The following is a 23,675-nucleotide window of genomic DNA, read 5'->3' as shown; positions in this document are numbered from 1 at the left end:
ATGTATGTTCCTATGTCTATGTGTTTATGTACACGTGCATACATGTACGTCCCTATATCTGTGTGTGCGTGTGTGTGTGTGTGTATGTAAGCTTGAGTGTTGGCAGGCACCTGAATGAAAAAAGGAGGGAAGTGGTAGATGGGGTGAAAGGATGACTGAAAACGAAAGAGGGGGAAAAGGAGGAGAGTAGTAACATGGGTTCAGTTGGTGTAGATCTGGCCCTCTGGTGGCTGGGGGAGCTTCATGTTCTCCTTGCACATCATGAGTCGTCTGAGCTCCTGCAGGACCACACGGATGCTGTATGAGTTCTGCCACTTGGCCAGTGCAGACACTGCTCGTGTGTCAACCTGCAGGACAGGGAACGAGGAGAGAGAAACATTACGTCACACCTCAATCACACTCTCACAAAACATGAGTCACATCTCTGTATATTTTGGTTGGCTGAAGCACTGATTGGTTGTGGTCAAATGACACTATATAAAAAAAGCATTATCTAACATAACCTGCCAGAAAAAGTTTGTTTTTAATGGGGGTAAAATGCGGCTACAGTCCCTTTCGGAAAGTATTCAGACCCCTTGACTGTTTCCACAGTTACGTTACAGCCTTTATTCTAAAATTGATTAAATTGTTTTTTTCCCCCTCATCAATCTACACACAATACCCATAATGACAAAGCGAACACAGTTTGACATTTTTGCAAAAGTATACTAAATAAAAAACAAAACGACATTTACATAAGTATTCAGACCCTTTGCTATGAGACTCAAAGTTGAGCTTAAGTGCATCATGTTTCCATTGATCATCCTTGAGATGTTTCTACAACTTCATTGGAGTCCCCCTGTGGTAAATTCAATCGATTGGACATGATTTGGAAAGGCACACATCTGTCTATATAACGTCCCACTTGACAGTGCATGTCAGAGCAAAAACCAATTGTCCGTAGAGCTCCGAGACAGGATTGTGTCGAGGCACAGATCTGGGGAAGGGTACAAAAATAATTCTGCAGCATTGAAAGTCCCAAAGAACACAGTGGCCTCCATCATTCTTAAATGGAAGTTTGGAAGCACCGGGAATGAGCAATCAGGGGACAAGGGCCTTGGATCAGGGAGGTGACCAAGAACCCGATGGTCACTCTGACAGAGCTCTAGAGTTCCTCTGTGGAGATGGGAGAACCTTCTAGAAGAACAGCCATCTCTGCAGCATTCCATCAATCAGGCCTTTATGGTAGAGTGGCCAGATGGAAGCCACTCCTCAGTAAAAGGCACATGACAGCTCGCTTGGAGTTTGCCAAAAGGCACTTAGACTCTCAGACCATGAGAAACATGATTCTCTGGTCTGATGAAACCAAGATTCAACTCTTTGGCCTGAATGCCAAGCATCACGCCTGGATGAAAACCTTCCCTAAGGTGAAGCATAGTGGTGGCAGTATCATGCTGTGGGGATGTTTTTCAGCGGCAGGGACTGGGAGACCAGTCAGGATTGAGGGGAATATGAACGGAGCAAAGTACAGAGATCTTTGATGAAAGCCCCAGTCTGCTCTGGAGCGGGTTAAAGTTCACCTTCCAACAGGACAACGACCCTAAGCACACAGCCAAGACAATGCAGGAGTGGCTTCGGGACAAGTCTCTAAATGTCCGGTAGCCAGAGCCCATACTTAGCCAAATCAGAGCCTGAACTTGATCGAACATCTCTGGAGAGACCTGAAAATAGCTGTGCAGCAACACTCCCCATCCAACCTGACAGAGCTTGAGAGCATCTGCAGAGAATGGGAGAAACTCACTAAATATAGATGTGCCAAGCTTGTAGCGTCATACACAATAAGACTCAATGCTTTCAAAGGTGCTTCAACAACGTACTGAGTAAAGAGTCTGAAAACTTAAGTAAATGTCATAGTTTCTTTGTTTTTGTTTATATATAAATTCATCAAAAAAAAGAAACTGCCCCTTTTCAGGACCCTGTCTTTCAAAGATAATTGGTAAAAATCCAAATAACTTCACAGATCTTCATTGTAAAGGGTTTACACACTGCTTCCCATGCTTGTTCAATGAACCATAAACAATTAATGAACATGCACCTGTAGAACGGTCATTAAGACACTAACAGCTTACAGACGGTAGGCAATTAAGGTCTCAGTTATGAAAACTTAGGACACTAGAGGCCATTCTACACCAAAAGAAAGACGCCCAGGGTCCCTTATCTGCGTGAACGTGCCTTAGGCATGCTGCAAGGAAGCATGAGGACTGCAGATGTGGCCAGGGCAATAAATTGCAATGTCTGTACTGTGAGACGCCTAAGAGAGCTCTACAGGGAGACAGCGCGGACAGCTGCTCATCCTCCCAGTGGCAGACCACGTGTTACAACACCTGCACAGGATCGGTACATCCAAACATCACACCTGTGGGACAGGTACAGGATGGCAACAACAACTGCCCGAGTTACAACAGGAACGCACAATCCCTCCATCAGTGGTCAGACTGTCCACAATAGGCTGAGAGAGGCTGGACTGAGGGCCTGCAGGCCTATTGTAAGGCAGGTCCTCACCAGACATCACTGGCAACAACGTCGCCTATGGGCACAAACCCACCGTCGCTGGACCAGACAGGACTGGCAAAAAGTGCTCTTCACTGACGAGTCACGGTTTTGTCTCACCAGGGGTGATGGTGGGATTTGCGTTTATCGTCGAAGGAATGAGCGTTACACCGAGGCCTGTACTCTGGAGCGGGATCAATTTGGAGGTGGAGGCTCCGTCATGTTCTGGGGCAGTGTGTCACAGCATCATCGAACTGAGCTTGTTGTCATTGCAGGCAATCTCAACATTGTGCGTTACAGGGAAGACATCCTCCTCCCTCACGTGGCACCCTTCCTGCAGGCTCATCCTGACATTCCCCCCCAGAAATGTCCGAGAACTTGCAGGTGCCTTGGTGGAAGAGCGGGGTAACATCTCACAGCAAGAACTGCCAATTCTAGTGCAGTCCATGAGGAGGAGATGCACTGTAGAGGTCAACCGATTAATCGGCATGGCCGATTAATTAGAACCGATTTCAAGTTTTCATAACAATAGGTAATAGGCATTTTTGGACACCGATTATGGCCGATTACACTGCGCTCCACGAGGAGACTGTGTGGCAGGCTGACCACCTGTTACGCAAGTGCAGCAAGGAGCCAAGGTAAGTTTCTAGCTAGCATTAAACTTATCTTATAAAAATAAAAATCTCTAAACATAATCACTAGTTAACTACACATGATTAATGATATTACTAGTTTAACTAGCTTAATTATGCTGGACCCTAGGAAAAATTAGGCAGATATAATTAAAAACATTCCATTTCACAACACATTAAGTGTGTGCCCTCAGGCCACTACTCTACTACCACATATCTACAACAAAACCCATATGTGCAGTGGGTATGTTATGTGTACCAGTCATCCAACTGCATGTTAGCCCTGCACTGAAATCCATCTTATTATAGCAGCCAGGGGCAATTTAAATCAGTCATTCACTTCAATTAACATAATCAAATCTTCAAACATACATCAAAAAATATCTACAACACAAAGGAGACATTTTCCAACATCTTCCTTCACAAATTGAAACATTTTGCAGGTTTTACAGTATTTTATGAAACAGCAAAATAGGCCAGCCAAACAGGTTTACTTACCACGCCATTGGAGTTGTGCACACCATTCAAGTTGATCTTAGTCACAAATCTGACAAACGGTGGTGCCTCTGGATATCTGGGACCACATTCAACCTTCAGACTGTACATCCGATTTTCATAGATTGTCTGAAAAATGACATACAAAAGACATCAGTGAGAAAGGCAGACCAGACAAAGGTTCCTGATAGCAGGTTATACAGAACGTCTACATAGGAAACAGTGGCCTCATCCAGGAACAAACTCTAGTCCCTACCCCCTAGAAGCTTGTGAAAAACAAAGGATTGGATAGATTTAGCATTATAACTCCACCTTGCTCTTTGATAGGCTAGGTGGAATTTTTTCCATATTGCTTACATCTGTCCAATACTCTCAGATCGACGCAAGTGCCTAGTTTGGTCAGCACTAGGGGTTGTTTCTGGACAAGGCCAGGGAACCGAACTTGGTGAATGCCTGTGGATCAGAGTAGCCTACTCACCCTAGGAGGGCCAATGATCATCCCTCTCCATCTTGTTAAGGTCATGTCCTCATCATCTTCCAATCCCCAGCTCACCGTCCCATCCCCCACACCTTTCTGACCTTCTTCCAGCTCTTCAAGCAGCCGGAAGTTACGAGGAACCTTAACGCCTGTTAGTGTGAGAGACAAGCACAGAAAACAGAAATGATTGAAATACAAAACAAAAACAGTACACATCCCATTATGGTTCAATATACACTGAGAATACCAAACATTAGGTACACCTTCCTAACATTGAGTTGCACCCCGCCCCTTTTTTCTCAGAACAGCCTCAATTCTTTGGGGCATGGACTCTACAAACTGTCGAAAGCATTAAACAGGTATGTTGGCCCATGTTAACGCCAATGCTTCCCACAGTTGTGTCAAGTTGGCTGGATGTCCTTTGGGTGGTGGACCATTCTTCTTACAAACGGGAAACCCAGCAGCGTTGCAATTCTTGACACAAATCGGTGAGCCTGGCACCTACTACCATACCCATTCAAAAGCTCAGAAATATTTTGTCTTGCCATTCACCGTCAATGGCACACATACACAATCCATCTCTCAATTATCTCATGGCAAAAAAAAAAATAATGTTTTAAATCCTTCTTTAACCCTTCATCAATAAAAGATCATAGCTTCCACCTGGATTCACCTGGTCAGTCTATGGTGTTCTTAATGTTTTTTATACTCAATGCATTTGTCAGTTACCCACCAAGGCAAGCTTTTCGATTCTTCTATAGTGCCCTTTGAACTGTTATTGCAGCACTTGCCAGGTTTTGTCTGATTTTTGTTAATTGCAAGCCATACAAGACGAGGGATAGGCTAACTTTGACTGCAAAACAGGTCGAGTGGGTCAGACCACCTCAAGCTGTACCAAAACAGTTCACCTGTGCCTAGTTGCCACTGACCAGCCATTGGTCATGTTATCTGTCAATCACACCTGTACCTGGTCCATTGACCAATAGTCTGGTAGTAGCCAATATGAGGCTGCTGTCCAGATTCTGCTTCCTACTAGTCAAGTCCCTTTAAGCAGCGACAGAGAACAGCTGTTGTTCATAAACATCTGAACTACTCAACAGCTGTCCATAAACCCGGAGATAGGCCTACAGAAGTTAGTTGGTGAGAATTTTGCATATAGTAGTGATGGGATGATTGATACCGGCACTCCAATGTAGTTTTCAAAGCACTATTGATCCGACAATGTACCGATGCTCGTTTTAAAGTAACATTATGATGTGATCAATGACGTCCTTAGCTTTGTTTGATCACATGGTTTTTCAAACCTTGTGTTGCAAACTGTGACATCCCACGCATTTCAAGCTGCTTTCAAACACCGACCACTACGGGACACCGTACTTACAATGTTAGGATTTTTTCATGTAGCATCACCTGAACAGTAGTTCAGCAGGTGGAGTCGGGGTCCAGAACACTCAGATGACAGATGGGGTTGAAACTAGAGGTCAACCGATTAATCGGAATGGCCGATTAATTAGGGACGATTTCAAGTTTTCATAACTACCGGTATTTTTGGCCACCGATTTGCCGATTTAAAAAAATATATATATATTTTTTTATATATAAATATTTTTAACTAAGCAAGTCAGTTAAGAACACATTCTTATTTACAATGACGGCCTAACGATTAACTGCCTTGTTCAGGTGGTTTCAATTAACTGCCTTGTTCAGGGGCAGAATGACAGATTTTTACCTTGTCAGCTTGGGGATTCAATCTTGCAACCTTACGGTTAACTAGTCCAACGCTCTAACCACCTGCTTTACATTGCACTCCATGAGGAGCCTGCCTGTTACGCGAATGCAGTAAGAAGCCAAGGTAAGTTGCTAGCTAGCATTAAACTTATCTTATAACAATCAATCAATCAATCATAATCACTAGTTAACTACACATGGTTGATGATATTACTAGTTTATCTAGCCTGTCCTGTGTTGCATATAATCGATGCGGTGCGCATTCGCGAAAAAGGACAGTCGTTGCTCTAACTTGTACCTAACCATGAACATCAATGCCTTTCTTAAAATCAATACACAAGAATATATTTTTAAACCTGCATATTTAGTTAATATTGCCTGCTAACATGAATTTCTTTTAACTATGGAAAATGTATCACCTCTGCAACAGAGTCAGGGTATATGCAGCAGTTTGGGCCGCCTGGCTCGTTGCGAACTGTGAAGACTATTTCTTCCTAACAAAGACAGCCAACTTCGCCAAACGGGGGATGATTTAACAAAAGCGCATTTGCGAAAAGAAAAAAAACAATCGTTGCACGACTGTACTTAGCCATAAACATCAATGCCTTTCTTAAAATCAATACACAGAAGTATATATTTTTAAACCTGCATATTTAGCTAAAAGAAATCCAGGTTAGCAGGCAATATTAACCAGGTGAAATTGTGTCACTTCTCTTCCGTTCATTGCACGCAGTCAGGGTATATGCAACAGTTTGGGCCGCCTGGCTCGTTGCGAACTAATTTGCTAGAATTTTACGTAATTATGACATAACATTGAAGGTTGTGTAATTTAACAGGAATATTTAGACTTATGGATGCCACCCGTTAGATAAAATACGGAATGGTTCCGTATTTCACTGAAAGAATAAACTTAATAGTTTCCAGATTCGACCATATTAATGACCTAAGGCTCGTGTTTCTGTGTGTTATGTTATAATTAAGTCTATGATTTGATAGAGCAGTCTGACTGAGCGATGGTAGGCACCAGCAGGCTCGTAAGCATTCATTCAAAACAGCACTTTCGTGAGTTTTGCCAGCAGCTCTTCGCAATGCATTGCACTGTTTATGACTTCAAGCCTGTCAACTCCCAAGATTAGGCTGGTGTAACCGATGTGAAATGGCTAGCTAGTTAGCGGGTGCGCGCTAATAGTGTTTCAAATGTCACTCGCTCTGAGACTTGGAGTAGTTGTTTCCCTTGCTCTACATGGGTAACGCTGCTTCGAGGGTGGCTGTTGTCGATGTGTTCCTGGTTTGAGCCCAGGTAGGAGCGTGGAGAGGGACGGAAGCTATACTGTTACACTGGCAATACTAAAGTGCCTATAAGACCATCCAATAGTCAAAGGTATATGAAATACAAATTGTATAGAGAGAAATAGTCCTATAATTCCTATAATAACTACAACATAAAACTTCTTACCTGGGAATATTGAAGACTCATGTTAAAAGGAACCACCAGCTTTCATATGCTCTCATGTTCTGAGCAAGGAACTAAACGTTAGCTTTCTTACATGGCACATAATCCCCTTTTACTTTCTTCTCCAACAATTTGTTTTTGCATTATTTAAACCAAATTGAACATGTTTCATTATTTATTTGAGGGTAAATTGATTTTATTCATGTATTATATTAAGTTAAAATAAGTGTTAATTCAGTATTGTTGTAATTGTCATTATTACTCGGTATCGGCTTTTTTTGGTCCTCCAATAATCGGTATCGGCGTTGAAAAATCATAATCGGTCGGCCTCTAGTTGAAACCCAGTGGAGGCATATTATTCTGTGAATCTTTTTATGTGACCACACTTTCTGCACATTTCTGTTTAAACAATTAGTTGAATTGAGTAAAGTATAAGCTTCTGTCTTAAGCAGGGGTTGGAACTGGTTCAGGGAACAGAACTGAAAACCAGAAAAGAACGACATCTTTTGAAGAACAAAATCCGAACGAAAGTGATCTATACTGTCCAGGAAAATAACAGTTAATTTAAAAGCATGGGAACCGGTTAAAAACTAGGACGCACAATATAAAAATAACCAAAAATAATAAAAATAAGAAATAAAAAAATAAAAATTTGGTGAGCATATCGGAATCAGACAATATTAGCTAAAAATGCCAACATCGGCCCGATGTCAAGTTCAACGCCGATGTCAAAAACCGATAAAGCTGACGTGCATACCTATATAACGTAGGTAGAAGACGTACCGACGCCACGAAAAATACAGCGCTACACGTTCATCACAGAACTCCTAACCTAGCTCACAATGTCTGCTGTGTGGATCTATTTTGAAGTTCCAAAGGAAGATAACAGAAGGGAGAAAGTGAAATCTTTCAATACCACAAACCTAATTACTCATTTGAAAGTGCATCACCCCCAGACGTTCAGTGACTACTTAGAACAAAAGCAGAAAAAAAAACTAGGCGCACACTTCCAACAACTAAACAAGTTCAAGTCAAGTAGTCATTTGAAAGAGTAAGAAAATTTCAGAGAGACAACTCAGGCGAAATCCATTAAAACGCCAAGATAATGGAATTCATTGCCCTTAACAATCAACCGTTCTCTGTTGTGGATGATGTTGGCTTTCGCCAACTGGTCGAGCACCTCGAGCCCTGGTACACACTACCAAGTAGGCACTATTTTCAGATGTTAACCTACCGGAGTTACACAGTATTGTTGAAACGCACATCCATGAGCTACTTGCTATAGGCGTCACTGCTATTAGCTTCCCGATTGACATTTGGACCAGCAATGTCAGCACCATGAGCATGCCGAGTCTGACAGCACAGTGGGGTTGACGAGGATTTCGTACTGAGGAACACTATATTTCATGATCAATGTGCTGCAATTTCAATGGCATTTGAGAACATGTTTGGAACATAAACACACCCCTAGCTCAATTCAAACAACTGACTCGAGAAATAATCTCATCAACTGCGTCTGCAGCAGACGTGATACCCTCTGTCATGGCATTGAAACGCCTGCTCAACAAAACTGTCGACACAGACTTAAAACTTGCAAAGGTACTCTACTAGAGGTTGTGAACAAGCGATTCGGTGGCATTCTCTCTGAGCCTCTTTAATGTGTCGCCACCATGCTCGATGCTAGGTACAAGGTCTGATACTTCGATGCAGACAAGAAAGTGTCCTTTAACAAATTACAAAAACACTGTGTTTCAATGTGTAACATATGCAACATTTTGTAGCCAATTTATTTTTTACTTTCCTAAAATTGTCCACCTCGCGGTTCAGCTGTCAGAGATTTGAGCACTAAATGCATCAGGGCATCGAATGTATAGGCTTAGGCATTTACTGTAGGACTTTAAATTATAAATATATAAAAGTTAGAGATGCTTCGGCCTGGCCCCATAGAGAGCGATATGCCAGCAGCATGCTATGACACCGACATGCATTTCTTATAAAGGCGTACAGAAGGAGGCTAATTCGTTAATTTTCTATCTGAATATTTTGGGTACAGATAAGCATTTTATTGTTCAATTCTAGGAGTAACTTTGGTAGGCCTAAAACATTCTTCGTCACCTCAAGTTCAAACATTGTAGTCAGTTGGAACGCTGCTGGCACTGCCTTGGGCTCCCGAGTGGCACAGCGTTCTAAGGCACTGCATCTCAGTGCTTGAGGCGTCACTACAGACACAAATCCAGGCTGTATCACAACCGTCCCTGATTGGGAGTCCCATAGGGGGGCACACAATTGGCCCAGCGTCGTCCAGGTTTGGCTGGTGTGTGAATGAAGGAAGATAACGATGTGCTCTGGGATGCACTGAGTGATAGCACAGTAATGCGCACTTAAGGTATGGGCTCTACCGACATTTAACTTCTTTCGGAACGGGGGGCAGTAATGAGTAGCTTGGATGAATAAAGTGCCCAGAGTAAACTGCCAGCTACTCAGGCCCAGAAGCTAAGATATGCATAGTATTAGTAGATTTGGATAGAAAACACTCTGAAGTTTCTAAAACTGTTTGAATGATGTCTGTGAGTATAACAGAACTTATATGGCAGGCAAAAACCTGAGAAAAATCCAACCAGGAAGTGGGAAATCTGAGGTTTTGTAGTTTTCAACTGATTGCCTATCCAATATACAGTGTAAATTTGGTCAGATTGCACTTCCTAAGGCTTCCACTAGATGTCAACAGTCTTTAGAATGTTGTTTAAGGCTTCTATTGTAAAAGGGGAGCGAATAAGAGCCGTTTGAACCAGTGGTCTGGCTGAAAGCCTTTAGTTTAGTCACGCGCGCACATGGCTCCGTTCCCTTTAATTTCTAAAGACAAAGGAATTGTCCGGTTGGAATATTATTGAAGATTTATGATAAAAACATCCTAAAGATTTGATTCTAAACATCATTTGACATGTTTCTACAAACTGTAATGGAACTTTTTTTACTTTTCGTCAGGACTTAGTACCCGCGCCTTGTGCATTTGGAATAGTGAACTAAACGCGAACAAAAAGGAGGTATTTGGACTTTATCGAACAAAACAAACATTTATTGTGGAACTGGGATTCCTGGGAGTGCATTCCGATGAAGATCATCAAAGGTAAGTGAATATTTATAACACTATTTCTGACTTTTGTTGACTCCACAACATGGTGGGTATCTGTATGGCTTGTTTTGGTGGCTGAGCGCTGTATTCAGATTATCGCATGGTGTGCTTTCACCGTAAAGCTGTTTTGAAATCTGACACAGCGGTTGCATTAAGGAGAAGTTTATCTATAATCCTATGCATAACACTTGTATCTTTCATCAAAGTTTATGAGTATTTCTGTAAATTGATGTGGCTCTCTGCAAAATCACCGGATGTTTTGTAGGCAAAACATTACTGAACATAACACGCCAATGTAAACTGAGATTCTTGGATATAAATAGGAACTTTATCGAACAAAACATACATGTATTGTGTAACATGAAGTCCTATGAGTGCCACCTGATGAAGATCAAAGGTTATAGATACATTTTATCACCATTTCTGCTTTTTGTGACTCCTCTCTTTGGCTGGAAAATGGCTGTATGTTTTTTTGTGACTAGGCGCTGACCTAACAATCGAATGGTATGCTTTTGCCGTAAAGCCTTTTTGAAATCAGACACCGTGGCTGGATTAACAAGAAGTTAATCTTTAAAATGGTGTATAATACTTGTATGTTTGAGGAATTTTAATTATGAGATTTCTGTTGTTTTGAATTTGGCACCCTGCAATTTTACTGGCTGTTGTCGAGGTGGGACTAGCGTCCCACATATCCCAGAGAGGATAAAGCGCACTTCCGGGTTTTCCGATCACGAGTAAATCTGATTACAAGTATCAAGTGTGAAAAAACAGACACGTTTACGAATGAGTATGACGAGATCGACACACCCCTTGTGATTCAGAAATAAGGGAGAGATTTTTAATTAGAAGAATGGATTATCCTTTTCAATGCTAATTAAAGATACTATAGTTTTCATGTTTCACATTGGATTTATTAACTACAAAAAGTTGAAGTGTTTTTATTGAATTCCAGTGCCACTCTGCAAAAAGTTACATGGGGAAATAATTTCAGTTTCAACTCCCGGTCTTAAGCATCCTAAATAATGCCCAAAATTACATTTTTGACAGCAAAAAAAATGGGGATTCACAGCTAAAAATTGGAAGAATGATAAAGGTGCGAACCTGCAATGGTAACTCAGTGTAGGCTATGAAGACTCGCAACTAACCGCTGCGCCATGGAGATTGGATGAATAGTGGAAAAAATGTATATATAAAACATTAAAAGCTGATTTTCATTACTGACCAGCAGCTGTCACTAATGTGCATTGTGTTAAAAGCTCAGAGTAATTAACATTTTCAGCACAATTTGGTGAAAGCCCCAAAGACTTCAGAAAGTGTCAGTTTCCCATCACTAGAATATACCACAGGGGAAACAGTACATCAATGGGAATGATTAGTGGGTTACTCGTGGCTCCTTGCTGAACTGTATCCACTAAGTTTAGTCATTGTTATATTATTGGGTGCAGAGATGAGCAATAACTCAGGGCAGATTTAGTGGGTAGACCCACTGACACCGAGGTTCTAGAAATGTTCTGCTAAATTCCTAGTCATAGCTATCTGGTAGTGTGGCATTTAACTTCCAGTTTACAAATTACAGCATTTCTGCTTATATTGTTTTTGGTAATAAACGGATTGTTAGTGTAGAATTAAGCTAATCAGATACGTGTAACATTTATAGAGACCACTCTGCATCAATTACCCCACTATCACTACCCAACCAAAGTTAGTACAATAAACCCCCGACTATTTTAGGTTCTTAATTGATTATTAACTAGGCGTATATATATATATAGCTAGCTAGCTAATTCAATTTGTAACGTTACTGGCCTGTAAAGCAATCCGCAGAAATGTGTGGGTAGACAATTCTGACTAACGTTAACTAGCTATTTCAGTTCATAGGCCAAAACGGGTCTGGCCTAAATTCTGATGAGTGAGCTAACGTTTGCTAGCTGATTGATGCCATCATAGTTAACAAGAAAGCCTATTGTCTATATACAATGTAATATAGCCATATTTCCAACATAACTTAAGATAGCTAGGTAACTACAAGTCAATGTGACTGACAAGTTAGCTAAAGTTACCTCGCGAAATCACTGACAAATCGTTTCGTTCAGGCTAACGTGTACTGGAACCGTTAATATAGTTAGCTAACTACCTCAAGACAACTCAGCCAGTTCGACCTACTCCTGCGACTAGCGAATAATGAACTAGCTTGTAGCTTTCTTACTAATGACGTTCTGGATGTGGAAGCTAATGTGAGCAGCTAGCTAGTTTGCGACACGAGCTAGAGTGGTTAGCAAACGTTAGGCTAAAAACAACGGCTGATGAATGACGCGGCAATTGATCAGTCGACACAGGTTGGCGAGTTATTTTGCCATGTTACATGAGTTAAATTTAGCGTTAAATGTATGGGTAACTAACGGAATTTGACATGTCCTGTTAGCTTCAATTCACTGTGGCAATGGAAATTACAAGACAAAAAACCTTGTCAGCTGGCAGATACCAGGTGTTAGCTTGCTAATTTCGTTAGCTATTAGCTATGTATAGCAATGTTTTGAAAAAAGAAGCAGTACTTGAGCATTTCTGTAAGACATATTGCAACATGGACCGCTTGTATACTTCATCAACAAACGTTTATTGACTGTTACATGGAATAAGTAATGTGGTAGTCGTTTATTTATGTGAATAATTTACCTGATCCGGCGGCGACCGCCATCTTGTCGCTTAGTAGCGGGAGCGCACACGTAACCATAGTTGGTTAAAGGGGAGCGGAGAGATGGGAACGCGCTTGCTCGAGATTTACCCACCCCCAATAGTAACGTAACGAAAGAGGCGTTTTTTATTTTATTTACAGACAATGGTAGTTCATTTGATAATGGCATATATTTCAAATAAATAATAAGATAATAGCAGAGAGGAAGAGGTGAAGCGAGAGAGAACTGTATTTTCCAGCAGGTAGCGTTTTTTCGTATTTTTTCGCTCACCAAGCAAGGAGTTTTTATATAGAGCCCCACAGTGGAGGTATCGTAATACTATAAAACCTAGAGGTCAAACAAGGAAATGGTTCCAATTGTTTTTCTACCATATTTTTTCCCCAAACACTTCAAATAAGGGCTGTGTTTCATGTAGGGGTATCCTGGTGTGACGTTTTGATAACCGGGTAAATCTCTTTCGGACAAGGTGACTTTTATCAATATATTCATCTCTATTTACTTGCAGATTTGAAAATGCTACTTAGCATCAAAGTAGACATCATGTAAGACTACAAATCCCTGCACGCCATCTCTAGCTGACGCCTTTGTTAACAGGTATTGTGTCAATTTACAATTTTTTTCCACAAAATGTATTAATTACTACATTTAGCTAACAGATAGTTAATCTAGAGATCCTTACCTTTGCCTCGATTTGGCAGTCTCGTCCAGATCATGGCATTTGTAGTTCTTTATGATAGCCACATTAACAGCTAATTGGCGTTACATTTTTTTTGGGGGGGGGGAATACAGGTGAATATATTGATAAAAGTGACCTTGTCCTAGAGAGATTCACACGGTTATCAAAACATCACGCAATTGTAAGCCTACTCAAAACACAGCCCTTATTTTAAGTGTTTCTAAAATCCTCTCTGGGAAAAATGATTGGAACCACTTCCTGTTTTGACTGCTAGGTTTTATAGGTATTATAACTCATACTGTGGTACTCTATGGAGGTCAATAGCTAGGTTTCCATCCAATTGGCAACAGGTTTTCATGCAAATATTCTAAAATATGCATAAAGAAAATGTGCATTTTCCCAACAGTGGTATGTTTTCCACCAAACCATTTTTTTTTTTCGGATAAAAAGCAGTGAGTGATGATGTAGTGCACACAAAGTTTTCATGTACTGAATAAAAATTGAATGTTCAATGTTTTGTCACAAAAATGTTGCGTTACAAAGCAAACATGCCTACACTGGTCTTGGCACTTGTGCTCTACCCAACGTTTCACTGTATATATATATATTTCTATTGTGTTATTGACTGTACGTTTGTTTATCCCATGTGTAACTCTGTGTTGTTTGTGTCGCACTGCTTTGCTCTATCTTGGCCAGGTCGCAGTTCTAAATGAGAACTTGTTCAACTGGCCTACCTGGTTAAATAAAGGTGAAATACATTTTTTTTTAAACTGCTCGCAGATACAGTGCAGGTAGTCTCTGCTGGTAGTTTAGTCTACAACACATGAGATTATTATGCATAAGAGCGAGAATATTTTTATTTGTCAAACGGCAGTAAAGCATCGATCATCATGTCACCAGAATAAGACCCTCAACATTTTATTGGAAAGGAGCATCAAGCTCATACCGTGCACTTTCACAACTTATTTAATCTGTAGCCTAATAAACTGCATAGTTTCCCCGAGTCGTAGTGGGAGGTCTACACACCAAGTCATCACGACTCCAAGTTTACTTTGATATGGTTATACCAATATTTGCATATAAAGCAGTTTCCGCCATTTCTCGCATAATTAATTTTAGCGATTATAAAAACATCCCACGTCAAACAAATGTTGTCATTTATAAAATTGTACCAAAACTTGTTTCCATCACAGCTGTCCTGATTTTTTTTTTTTATACCATATGACTTTACTTGCATAAAAACTGAGGATGGAAACATGGTCAATGAGAGTAGAATTTGCTTAACAAAAAATTGAATGGCGTATTTGATCTAATAGGAGTTTTGTAACGCTTAGGTTGTTAAATGTACCGATATAAGAATGACACGACATCCCAGCAACTTTGGAGGAACAAAAAAATGAAATAAAATACTGGAATTGTGCCTGTTATCACACTCGTATCTGCCCTCTCATGGCCTAGAATGTTCCCACCTGATTTTACTGCCTTAAATAAATGTCTTCAAAAATGTTCATTATGGCGGCCAATTAAGTATCTGGTCAATATAATTAATAATCTGTGCTATAGTAATTGTTCTCATGGAAGGTCTTTGTTAGATATAATGGGAATAATGAACACAACCAAGTAATATATTGGTGTTTAGTTTCTTTATAAATATCACACACACAGTAAGTCTTCCACATGGAAGACAACAAAAAGGCATCAAGGCATGGGGTTTCTGATATCTAAAATTCCATCATCACAACCATACTTTACTAACATCCACAGGATTCATATCAGAGAAAAGATGACATGGATTTTGGATAATTTAAAACCTCTACAGGAGCGGTGGGTCCCCCGCGGGACGGTTGAGCTAATGTAGGCTCATGCGATTAGCATGAGGTTGTAACAAGAACATTTCCCAGGACATTGACATATCTGATATTGGCAGAAAGATTAAATTCTTGTTAATCTAACTGCACTGTCCAATTTGCAATAGCTATTACAGTGAAAGAATACCATGCTATTGTTCGAGGAGAGTGCACAATTATGAACTTGAAAATGTATTAATAAACCAATTAGGCACATTTGGGTAGTTTTGATACATTTTGAACAGATGTGCACTGGTTCATTGGATCAGTCTAAAACTTTGAATATACACTGCTGTCATCTAGTGACCAAAATCTAAATTGCACCTGGGCTGGAATAATACATTATGGCCTTTCTCTTGCATTTCAAAGATGGTACAAAAAAAACATGATTTTTTTCCTTTGTATTATCTTTTACCAGATCTGTGTTATTCTCCTACATTCATTTCCACAAACTTCAAAGTGTTTCCTTTCAAATGGTATCAAGAATATGCATATCCTTGCTTCAGGTCCTGAGCTACAGGCAGTTAGATTTGGGTATGTAATTTTAGGTGAAAATTGAAAGAAAAAAAAGGGGTAGATCCTTAAGGTTTTTTAAGAGCAGAATCAATTGAATAGTATAGTGCGGTTGCAAGTCATAAGTAGGCCAACAATATTGTACCGGTAAGCTAAGGCCATCCTTTGAGGTCCAAGGAGCACTACAAATCTCATGTCAGAAACACACCCCAACAATCAACAATAACCATTTATATAACATGATTGATCTTTCTTTTGAAAAATAAGTGCATTAGGCAACATCTCTATTCTTGTATCATTTAGACAAACCAAATGTTACACTGAAGAGCTTTAACTAAACCCATTCATTGAAAAAGTATTGTATTAAAGCAATTAGGTCATTAAAATAACTTAATCACACATTTACATCTAGGCAATAGTTTGTACTAAACACATGGCTTAATGCATCATATTACACCCTGTAACTTCAAATCTGCAATGGCAAAAGTATGACAGATGAAATCTTGCATATACTACATTATAAACTGACTAATTTTTTAATTATCCATCAATCAAGTAAAGTTTGGCATTGGTCAAGAGCAACATGATCTGAAAGACAACTGATAAGAGGTTACAATTTCACCAATATGAAAAGCCATTTCAGTTTATCCATTCAAACTTCTTCCCCTCAACTGAATTATTTAATAAACTAGTGAAGCGGTAGTCATAATTATTGATTGAGCTGCTTATTTACTATTATCCTCTCCCTACTTCTATACAATACTTACTAGTATCCTTAGTAAAAAAAAAAAGTATAAATGACATTGTAGTTAATATGTAAACTCACACCTGCTTTAATATTACCTAGCCTATACAAAGCAGAACAGCAATAAGCAATGGAATTGATGCATAGTATGTGTCACTACTTCTGGTTCCACAGGGATAATGGCAGCCATTTATTTTTAATAGGACCCATAAGACCATATCCATTAAATGCACCAAAACAACATGAGAATGTTATTTCATGATTGATCTATGAATGTTTCTGGCCAACAATATACTAATTTGAAGGATGATAAACAGTACCTGCCAACAAGATATTCATACATCAACCTGGTTGGGTTTGACTGAAATGATTCACTCCCAATAGAACCAGTGGTGGTGAAACAAAATGTCATCACTTTCCCAGCTTTTATAATATCCTACTTATAATAAAACAAACTCTGCAGGGATTTTTCTGCTGACCTACAATTGAGAAATGTATGAACTGAGTCAGAAGAATAAGGACCTTTGTTAGCTTTCAGTAAATTAATTTTGACTTCTGAATAAAACATCTGAGCTAGTTTAATTTGACACATTGTTTTTAAACTTCCTAACTATGAATGCAAAAGCCACATTACAGTAAGCCTAGCACTTAAAAGTAATTGTGACAATTTGGGTTGTTCAAATAAAGGCCCAACTAAAAAAAAAAAACATTACTGAACAATAGCAAAACTTCCCCAAAACTCAAGTGCTCACTTACAGCAGGTTGATTTCATTCCACTATCAAGCAATTAATTAGTTACATGAAAACAGTAAGGAAAGCTGGTGATCCTACATATTGCCTGCATAAGCCAACCTGCATGCATGTATACAGTATGTAAGTCAGTGTGACACACACACACCTTTGAATAGGGAATTTGAGACCAGTGTACTTGTGTACAGCCTTTATTCTTCCCAAGCTGAACTATTTTCAAATATAAAATCAGGAAGTGATTTATATATGGGAGAATAACATGCACACTACCACACTGTCACTGGTTTTTGGTGCTGGAAATAAAAGCCCCAGAGTTCAATTCATTATGAAAGATAACTCCCACACACGATTACCTCAGTCATTAATTTTGTACGTCAACGGTTCGGTCTGTGACAATGACAATAAATATCACATGCAGAGAGAGGTAATAGTGTGCCTTTTATAATGAAAGAATGTCTATGTTAAGGGAATTTAAGAGCATGAATAGCATTTCCAGCCAACCAGGCATTTTTTTAGGTTAAGGTAGTGAAGACACAAGGTTCAGGTTCATCACCAGTCAGACTGCAAAGGTATCTGCTGCACAGTTCATTTACAAACATGATTACTAGAGCATACACACAAAGCACTTTCATTTCAGGTATTTTGCTAATTATGATGATTCATCACTTTTGATTACTCTTCTACTGCACTCAAAGTATTAGGCCATCACTGCAGCCTGCTTGGTATTGTTAGACAGCAGAAGTATTGTCAATATCACTGAAGGGTAATGTTGTGTTTTACCACTTCCATGCTTCTGGGATTTAAAAAGGGTGTGTGGTGTGTAAAAAAAGGATTGGCAAATTACTTGAGAATGACTGTATGGATACTTGCAAATTGAAGACAGAAAACCACTGGTTGAAAAGAACAGAAGCATTACATAATAGGTTCTGCAATAGAGAAGTGAAATGAAAGGCAAGAGATCCCTGCATCTGTGATTGTTAAGGCTGTTTGAGAAGTCTGGACGAACATAGCAGTTACGTCAATTGGATGTAGACAAAATATAAGCCAGCACTGCACTATAATGTTAAGCAAAATATCTTAGGTAGGCGAATTAGTGTTAACCGGCATCAACTATGAATAGCAAATTAAGGTAATAGGCAGTCCTTGACAGGTGAAGGACACAAAATACTGTGTCCATGCTACCCAGTGAGATGACCAGATTAAAAAAAAGAATCATTAAACAGTGACAAATAAACACTAAGTGCTGCAAAAAAGCAAACTGTTTCCTTCAAGTATTTCTGGTTGGGATATTTTGAGTTGGGATATTTTGAGTTTTCGGTGAAAGGTATTTTTTTTTTTTAGCATTTTCAGTCTTTGTAAAGTGGATGAAAAAAATATTTGACTGCCCCTTTTGAGGACAATGGCTTTAGTGTTACACCTCAAGAAAGGTTGAGTCAAGTTAGACATACACGATCAGAAATAAAGAGCTAGATGAGGAGTTGAGAAAGTATTGCAATGTATTAGTGCTTTCAAAATGTTATTATTTCAAAAAGCACTTCCCACTCAGATTTCCACAGTAGGTTAAGAAAACACCCCTGGGCCCTTGACAAAACACTCCACGGTTAGAACCAGACAAAATGTGCAAGGTTTAAAGCTATATGGCATCTCTGAAACCAGATCCTTATGTTGGTGTCTCCTATCGGTTCCAGCTGGAGTTAGGCGAGAAAGAGACTGAAGACTCCTGAGGTAGCGATGCAGCCAGTCTGCATGGTTACTTGGTTTTGTGGGCCCATTTCAGATCGTCAGACCTGGGCTTCTCCCCAGTCACACTCTGGATCAGATCCTCAAGCCTAGACCAGAACCCCAGCTTCTCCAGGGGATAGTTCAGCCAGCCTGGGGAGATAAGACCATTATGACTGCGTTTAGACAGGCAGCACAATTCCTTTTTGACCAACTATTTCATTTTTTTGTTATTTTTTTCAGAGGGGGTTACAGATACAGTTATAACATCAAAAGTCATATCAATTCAGTTATCATATTTTCTTGTACCTGTTGGCTGCCACTCAAAAAAACTAAAAAAACAGGAATGCATACAAAGATAAAGAACAGTATCAATAGTTTTGTAATATTTTGTATCCAAGGAAAAGAAACAAAGCACCCCCCCAAGCCATTCCCCAACCACGCGCCCCCTCCATCCCGAGTCTCCACTTACATTCCCCCAATTGCATGATGATTTCTTCAGTTTTATCTGTGAGCAAGAATCAATAAACTCAAACTCAAAAAAAAGAGCTACCTGGTAATATAAATGCTTCTTTCAGATCTTTGAATGTCCTCAAACCATTACTTTCCATGATATCGCCAAGGGCACGGATAACACATTTGGACGACTGGGGCAATGTGTAAGGCTGTCCTCCAGATCGCAAGGCATTATTGTTAAATATTGGATTCTGGGTGTGCCATTTCATTTCCCAGTTGCATAGACAGGCAGCCCAATTCTGATATTTGTTCCACTAATTGGTATTTTCCCCAATCAGATCAGCTCTGAAAAAGATCTGATGTCAAAAGTGATTTGTCAAAAGACCCAATTAGTGGGAAAAAAAAGATCAAAATTGAGCTGTGTAAATGCAGCCAAAGGGGAAAAGGTAGTTGGCTGCCGATTTAGTTTAATGATATTTTCCCCTTACTCGTATCCTGAAAGACATATTCTGATACACACAAAGACCATTCCCACTAGCACTGACCTGTGGTGATGCAGAAGTATGTCTCGTGGGGGGAAACGTGATGGATGCGATGGTGCTTGCGGGGCAGGATGATGTGGCAGTTCTGTAGAAAGACCACCCAGCCTGGCAGCCCGAAGTATGTGTGCGACCACTTATGAATCTGGTTGGTTAGGGTAACGAAAATGGCCAGTGCCATCACATAGCAGTGCCAGGGGTAGTTGTGATAGTGCTCCGCTATATGTGGGTCGAGAGAGAGAAACAGAGAGAGCGGGAAAGCGAAAGAAGACGATTTTAGGGCTCTAGAAAATGACGTTTTCAGATGCCAGAGCTTTGGCTCAGTTGAATGATAATTGTGCCATGTTTGGCAGTAGCTCACCAGGCGAGAGGGTAAGGAAGTTGAAAGCCATGTGTGCTAATGGGATCAGGGTCAGCATGCAGTTGTCACCATTTGTCTCAATGAAGTCATGGCGGGTGATAGCTGTAGGGTCAATGTGATGCTCCCTGAATGGTCGGATAAAGGCCTGGGGCAAGATATCAGAAAGTGAGTTCAAAATAACAGGAGAAACAGTAAATCAGAAAGTCAAGACAACAATTAGATAATTAGACAACACACATTCTGGGGACAATATCTTCAAATCCAGTCACGTTAGCAAATGCTACCTTTCCAACGATGGGTAGCTCCACAGATCCCCAGGTGTCAGCCCCCCAGTGGACTAGACCAGAGGCAAAGTCTGCAGTCAATATTCCTGCCACTGAGAGAGAGAGCGGGAAGAGATGGAGGGGACATGTAAGCAAACAATCGTGTCAATCAATGAGAAACATAACATGGGATGTAAGCCTATTCTATTGACTGGTGCGTCAGCGCTGCTTACCAATGCCCAAAAGGATGTACCACATATGACCCAGGTGGAAGTTAACAAGGAGGTGACAAAAATTGAAGGCCATGAGAGAGAAGCAGAGGACAACACTTATCCATTCCTGACATCTTTTTCCTGTGGAGACAAACAGACAAATTAACATCCCATGATTAAAGAACTGTAAAACTATAGAAAAAGGCACAGGGGTGGATCTTCAACATAGTTAGACAATATTATGCCCAATGATATAACCTCTCAATGAAAGAAAAGATAGATACACTTGAATGCTCCTGCAATTTTTTTGTGCAACTTCGCCCCAACCCGGGCTCGAACCAGGGACCCTTGCACACATCAACAACTGACACCCACGAAGCATCGTTACCCATCGCGCCACAAAAACCGCGGCCCTTGCAACACAAGGGGAACAACCACTTCAGGTCTCAGAGCGAGTGACGTCACTGATTGAAACGCTATTAGCGCGCACCACCGCTAACTAACTAGCCATTTCACATCGGTTACACAACGTTTCGACCCAATGGTCTTCAACGGTTAGCGAGTAGCTCTTTCTTTCATGACATAACTTTTTGTACCCTGTACCTGCGAGTTACTGGATGTGCATTCACTTAACTGATAACCTTAGAAGGCTTTCTTACGCTACATGCTTTGCTGTTGTAGCTACTCATTTCATTGAGAATCAACTGGGACAGAAATACTGATCCAATTCTTACAGCTCAAAGACAGTTTAAGGCCAAGCAGCCTTATAGCTCAACACCCCAGGCAATACCCTGCAAAGTCAGTTAGCCTCCTTACACCAGAGCAATGCTGTACCAGTAAAGAGCTCTGTTCCAGGGCGTTTACATGCATCTCAGCCTCAACAGAGGAGTTGCACATAAACACCATGGACCAGAGCTAATGAGGAGCCTGACCAGTGTGACCAGTTGTAGTGCTATTAGGGCTGACACAGGAGCATTCTGGACACAGTAGCACCTATGCATTCAGTGTCTTTCAATGGGAGTCAAGCAGAAAAGAAAAAATACTTTCAAAAGCATCAAGTACAAAAGGTAACATGCAAATAGGTTGTGTTTAGAGTTCAACTGACTCAAAGAAGGAAATGCTCAATTGGTACAGTAATCTGTCCTCATACATTAGGCTAGCTTACATGAATCTTCTTTTAAATACTTTGTGTAGTTAGATAAATTAACGGTGCACACTTCAGTTTATTATGACGGAGCTTTGGTCCATTCCTGACATCATACACTTGGCAATTAGGGCAAATTGTTTTGAAAGGTCAAGCAAGCCTCTCCCAGTGTGCGTGTGGAGCTTTCTGTGTATGGCTTTTACAGTATAGTTACAGTTGTAATGTCATTTCCGTATTCCGGAATTGTACCTGAACTAAAAATACTAATATTAAAAAGCCAAACTTCTTTCCCGTGATCCTAATTAGTAAAATCCTGAAGCTTAATTGGCTGATCGATATATAAGCGTAAGTATTGTATAAATGTAACGTTAGTAGGCTACGACATTCCTGAGTGGCGTTGACAAAAGAGATAGCTTGTTGCCTCACCTGGAGAATACAAATTCGCAAGTTCCAGAGCACCTGCGTGTTGGGGACCCCACCGCGCTGTACCTCGACCGGGTCCATTTAGCTCTGTGCTCTGTAACTCTTGTCCACACCCGTTTTCGTTTACCATTCTCGCCATGTTCCACTCCTGGTTCAACCGCTTTCCACAGCCAGGAAACCAACAGATGTAGGGAGGAACTACATAACAAGATACACGCCTTTACGAATGATCGAGCGCGCTCGTTTTACAAGCCGCCTGCGTCTGGCAAAGGTGTACGACTCGGTGCTCATGAATCTGAGATCTATCTCGGCCCGCTCTGGTAAGAATCGGGCTATCCTGGGGTGAAAATCATGCAGGACTATTTTTTTGCCGTAAAACTGCATTGCCTTTCTAACCCTATCACATTGAGCTTGCTACCTAAAACAGCCAATTACGGAGTCGTACTTAGTTCCATAATCAGGCGAATAACCAATTAGGTAGTGAGGAGAACGAACGCATTGCCTGACCCCACCCTTGAGTGGCCAATCAGAGCATGTGAGTTTGGCTGTTAAAGCGGCAACCAGCAGTTGCAACAATAACAAATAAATACCCGCCCTTGTTTCTGTAAAAATCTGAGGGAGGGGGCAGGAGAAATATAATCGTTCTCAAATTCATAGACAGAGCTATGGATGCTTGGACTGACCATCCATGATATCAAAAGTATAGTTTTAACCATGTTTTAAGGCTGAATAGCATTTGTTTACATTTACTTTATTTATAAACATTGGAGTAAAACAAGCTTACAGTTTGGGTTATGATGGGGTACGACAGTTGAACTAAACTCACCAGGCATTTATAAGTTATAGTCTTCAAGAATGAATGGGTAAATATTAATTTACAAGTCCA

General features: G+C 40.4%; 2 protein-coding genes across 2 annotated transcripts; both read right to left on the bottom strand.

The window, feature by feature from the left end:
- Positions 1 to 247: 247 nt before the first annotated feature.
- On the bottom strand, positions 248 to 13,180 carry ub2v1 (Ubiquitin-conjugating enzyme E2 variant 1; the record flags this gene model as incomplete). Its single annotated transcript, NM_001140875.1, is given in 4 exon segments — positions 248 to 347; positions 3,660 to 3,785; positions 4,135 to 4,283; positions 13,122 to 13,180. Coding segments are annotated over 4 exon segments (433 nt in total), but the record flags the coding sequence as incomplete, so codon positions are not given.
- Positions 13,181 to 19,019: 5,839 nt separating this feature from the next.
- peds1 (plasmanylethanolamine desaturase 1) lies at positions 19,020 to 23,086 on the bottom strand. The gene is given in 6 exon segments (NM_001140836.2): positions 19,020 to 19,544; positions 20,393 to 20,605; positions 20,748 to 20,892; positions 21,032 to 21,123; positions 21,244 to 21,363; positions 22,793 to 23,086. Coding segments are annotated over 6 exon segments (828 nt in total). The 5' UTR covers positions 22,929 to 23,086; the 3' UTR covers positions 19,020 to 19,422.
- Positions 23,087 to 23,675: the final 589 nt, after the last annotated feature.

The sequence above is a fragment of the Salmo salar genome, chromosome ssa13 (assembly GCF_905237065.1).
Source record: "Salmo salar chromosome ssa13, Ssal_v3.1, whole genome shotgun sequence".
NCBI classification, from domain to species: domain Eukaryota; kingdom Metazoa; phylum Chordata; class Actinopteri; order Salmoniformes; family Salmonidae; genus Salmo; species Salmo salar.
This window is presented reverse-complemented; position numbering and strand designations above follow the sequence as displayed.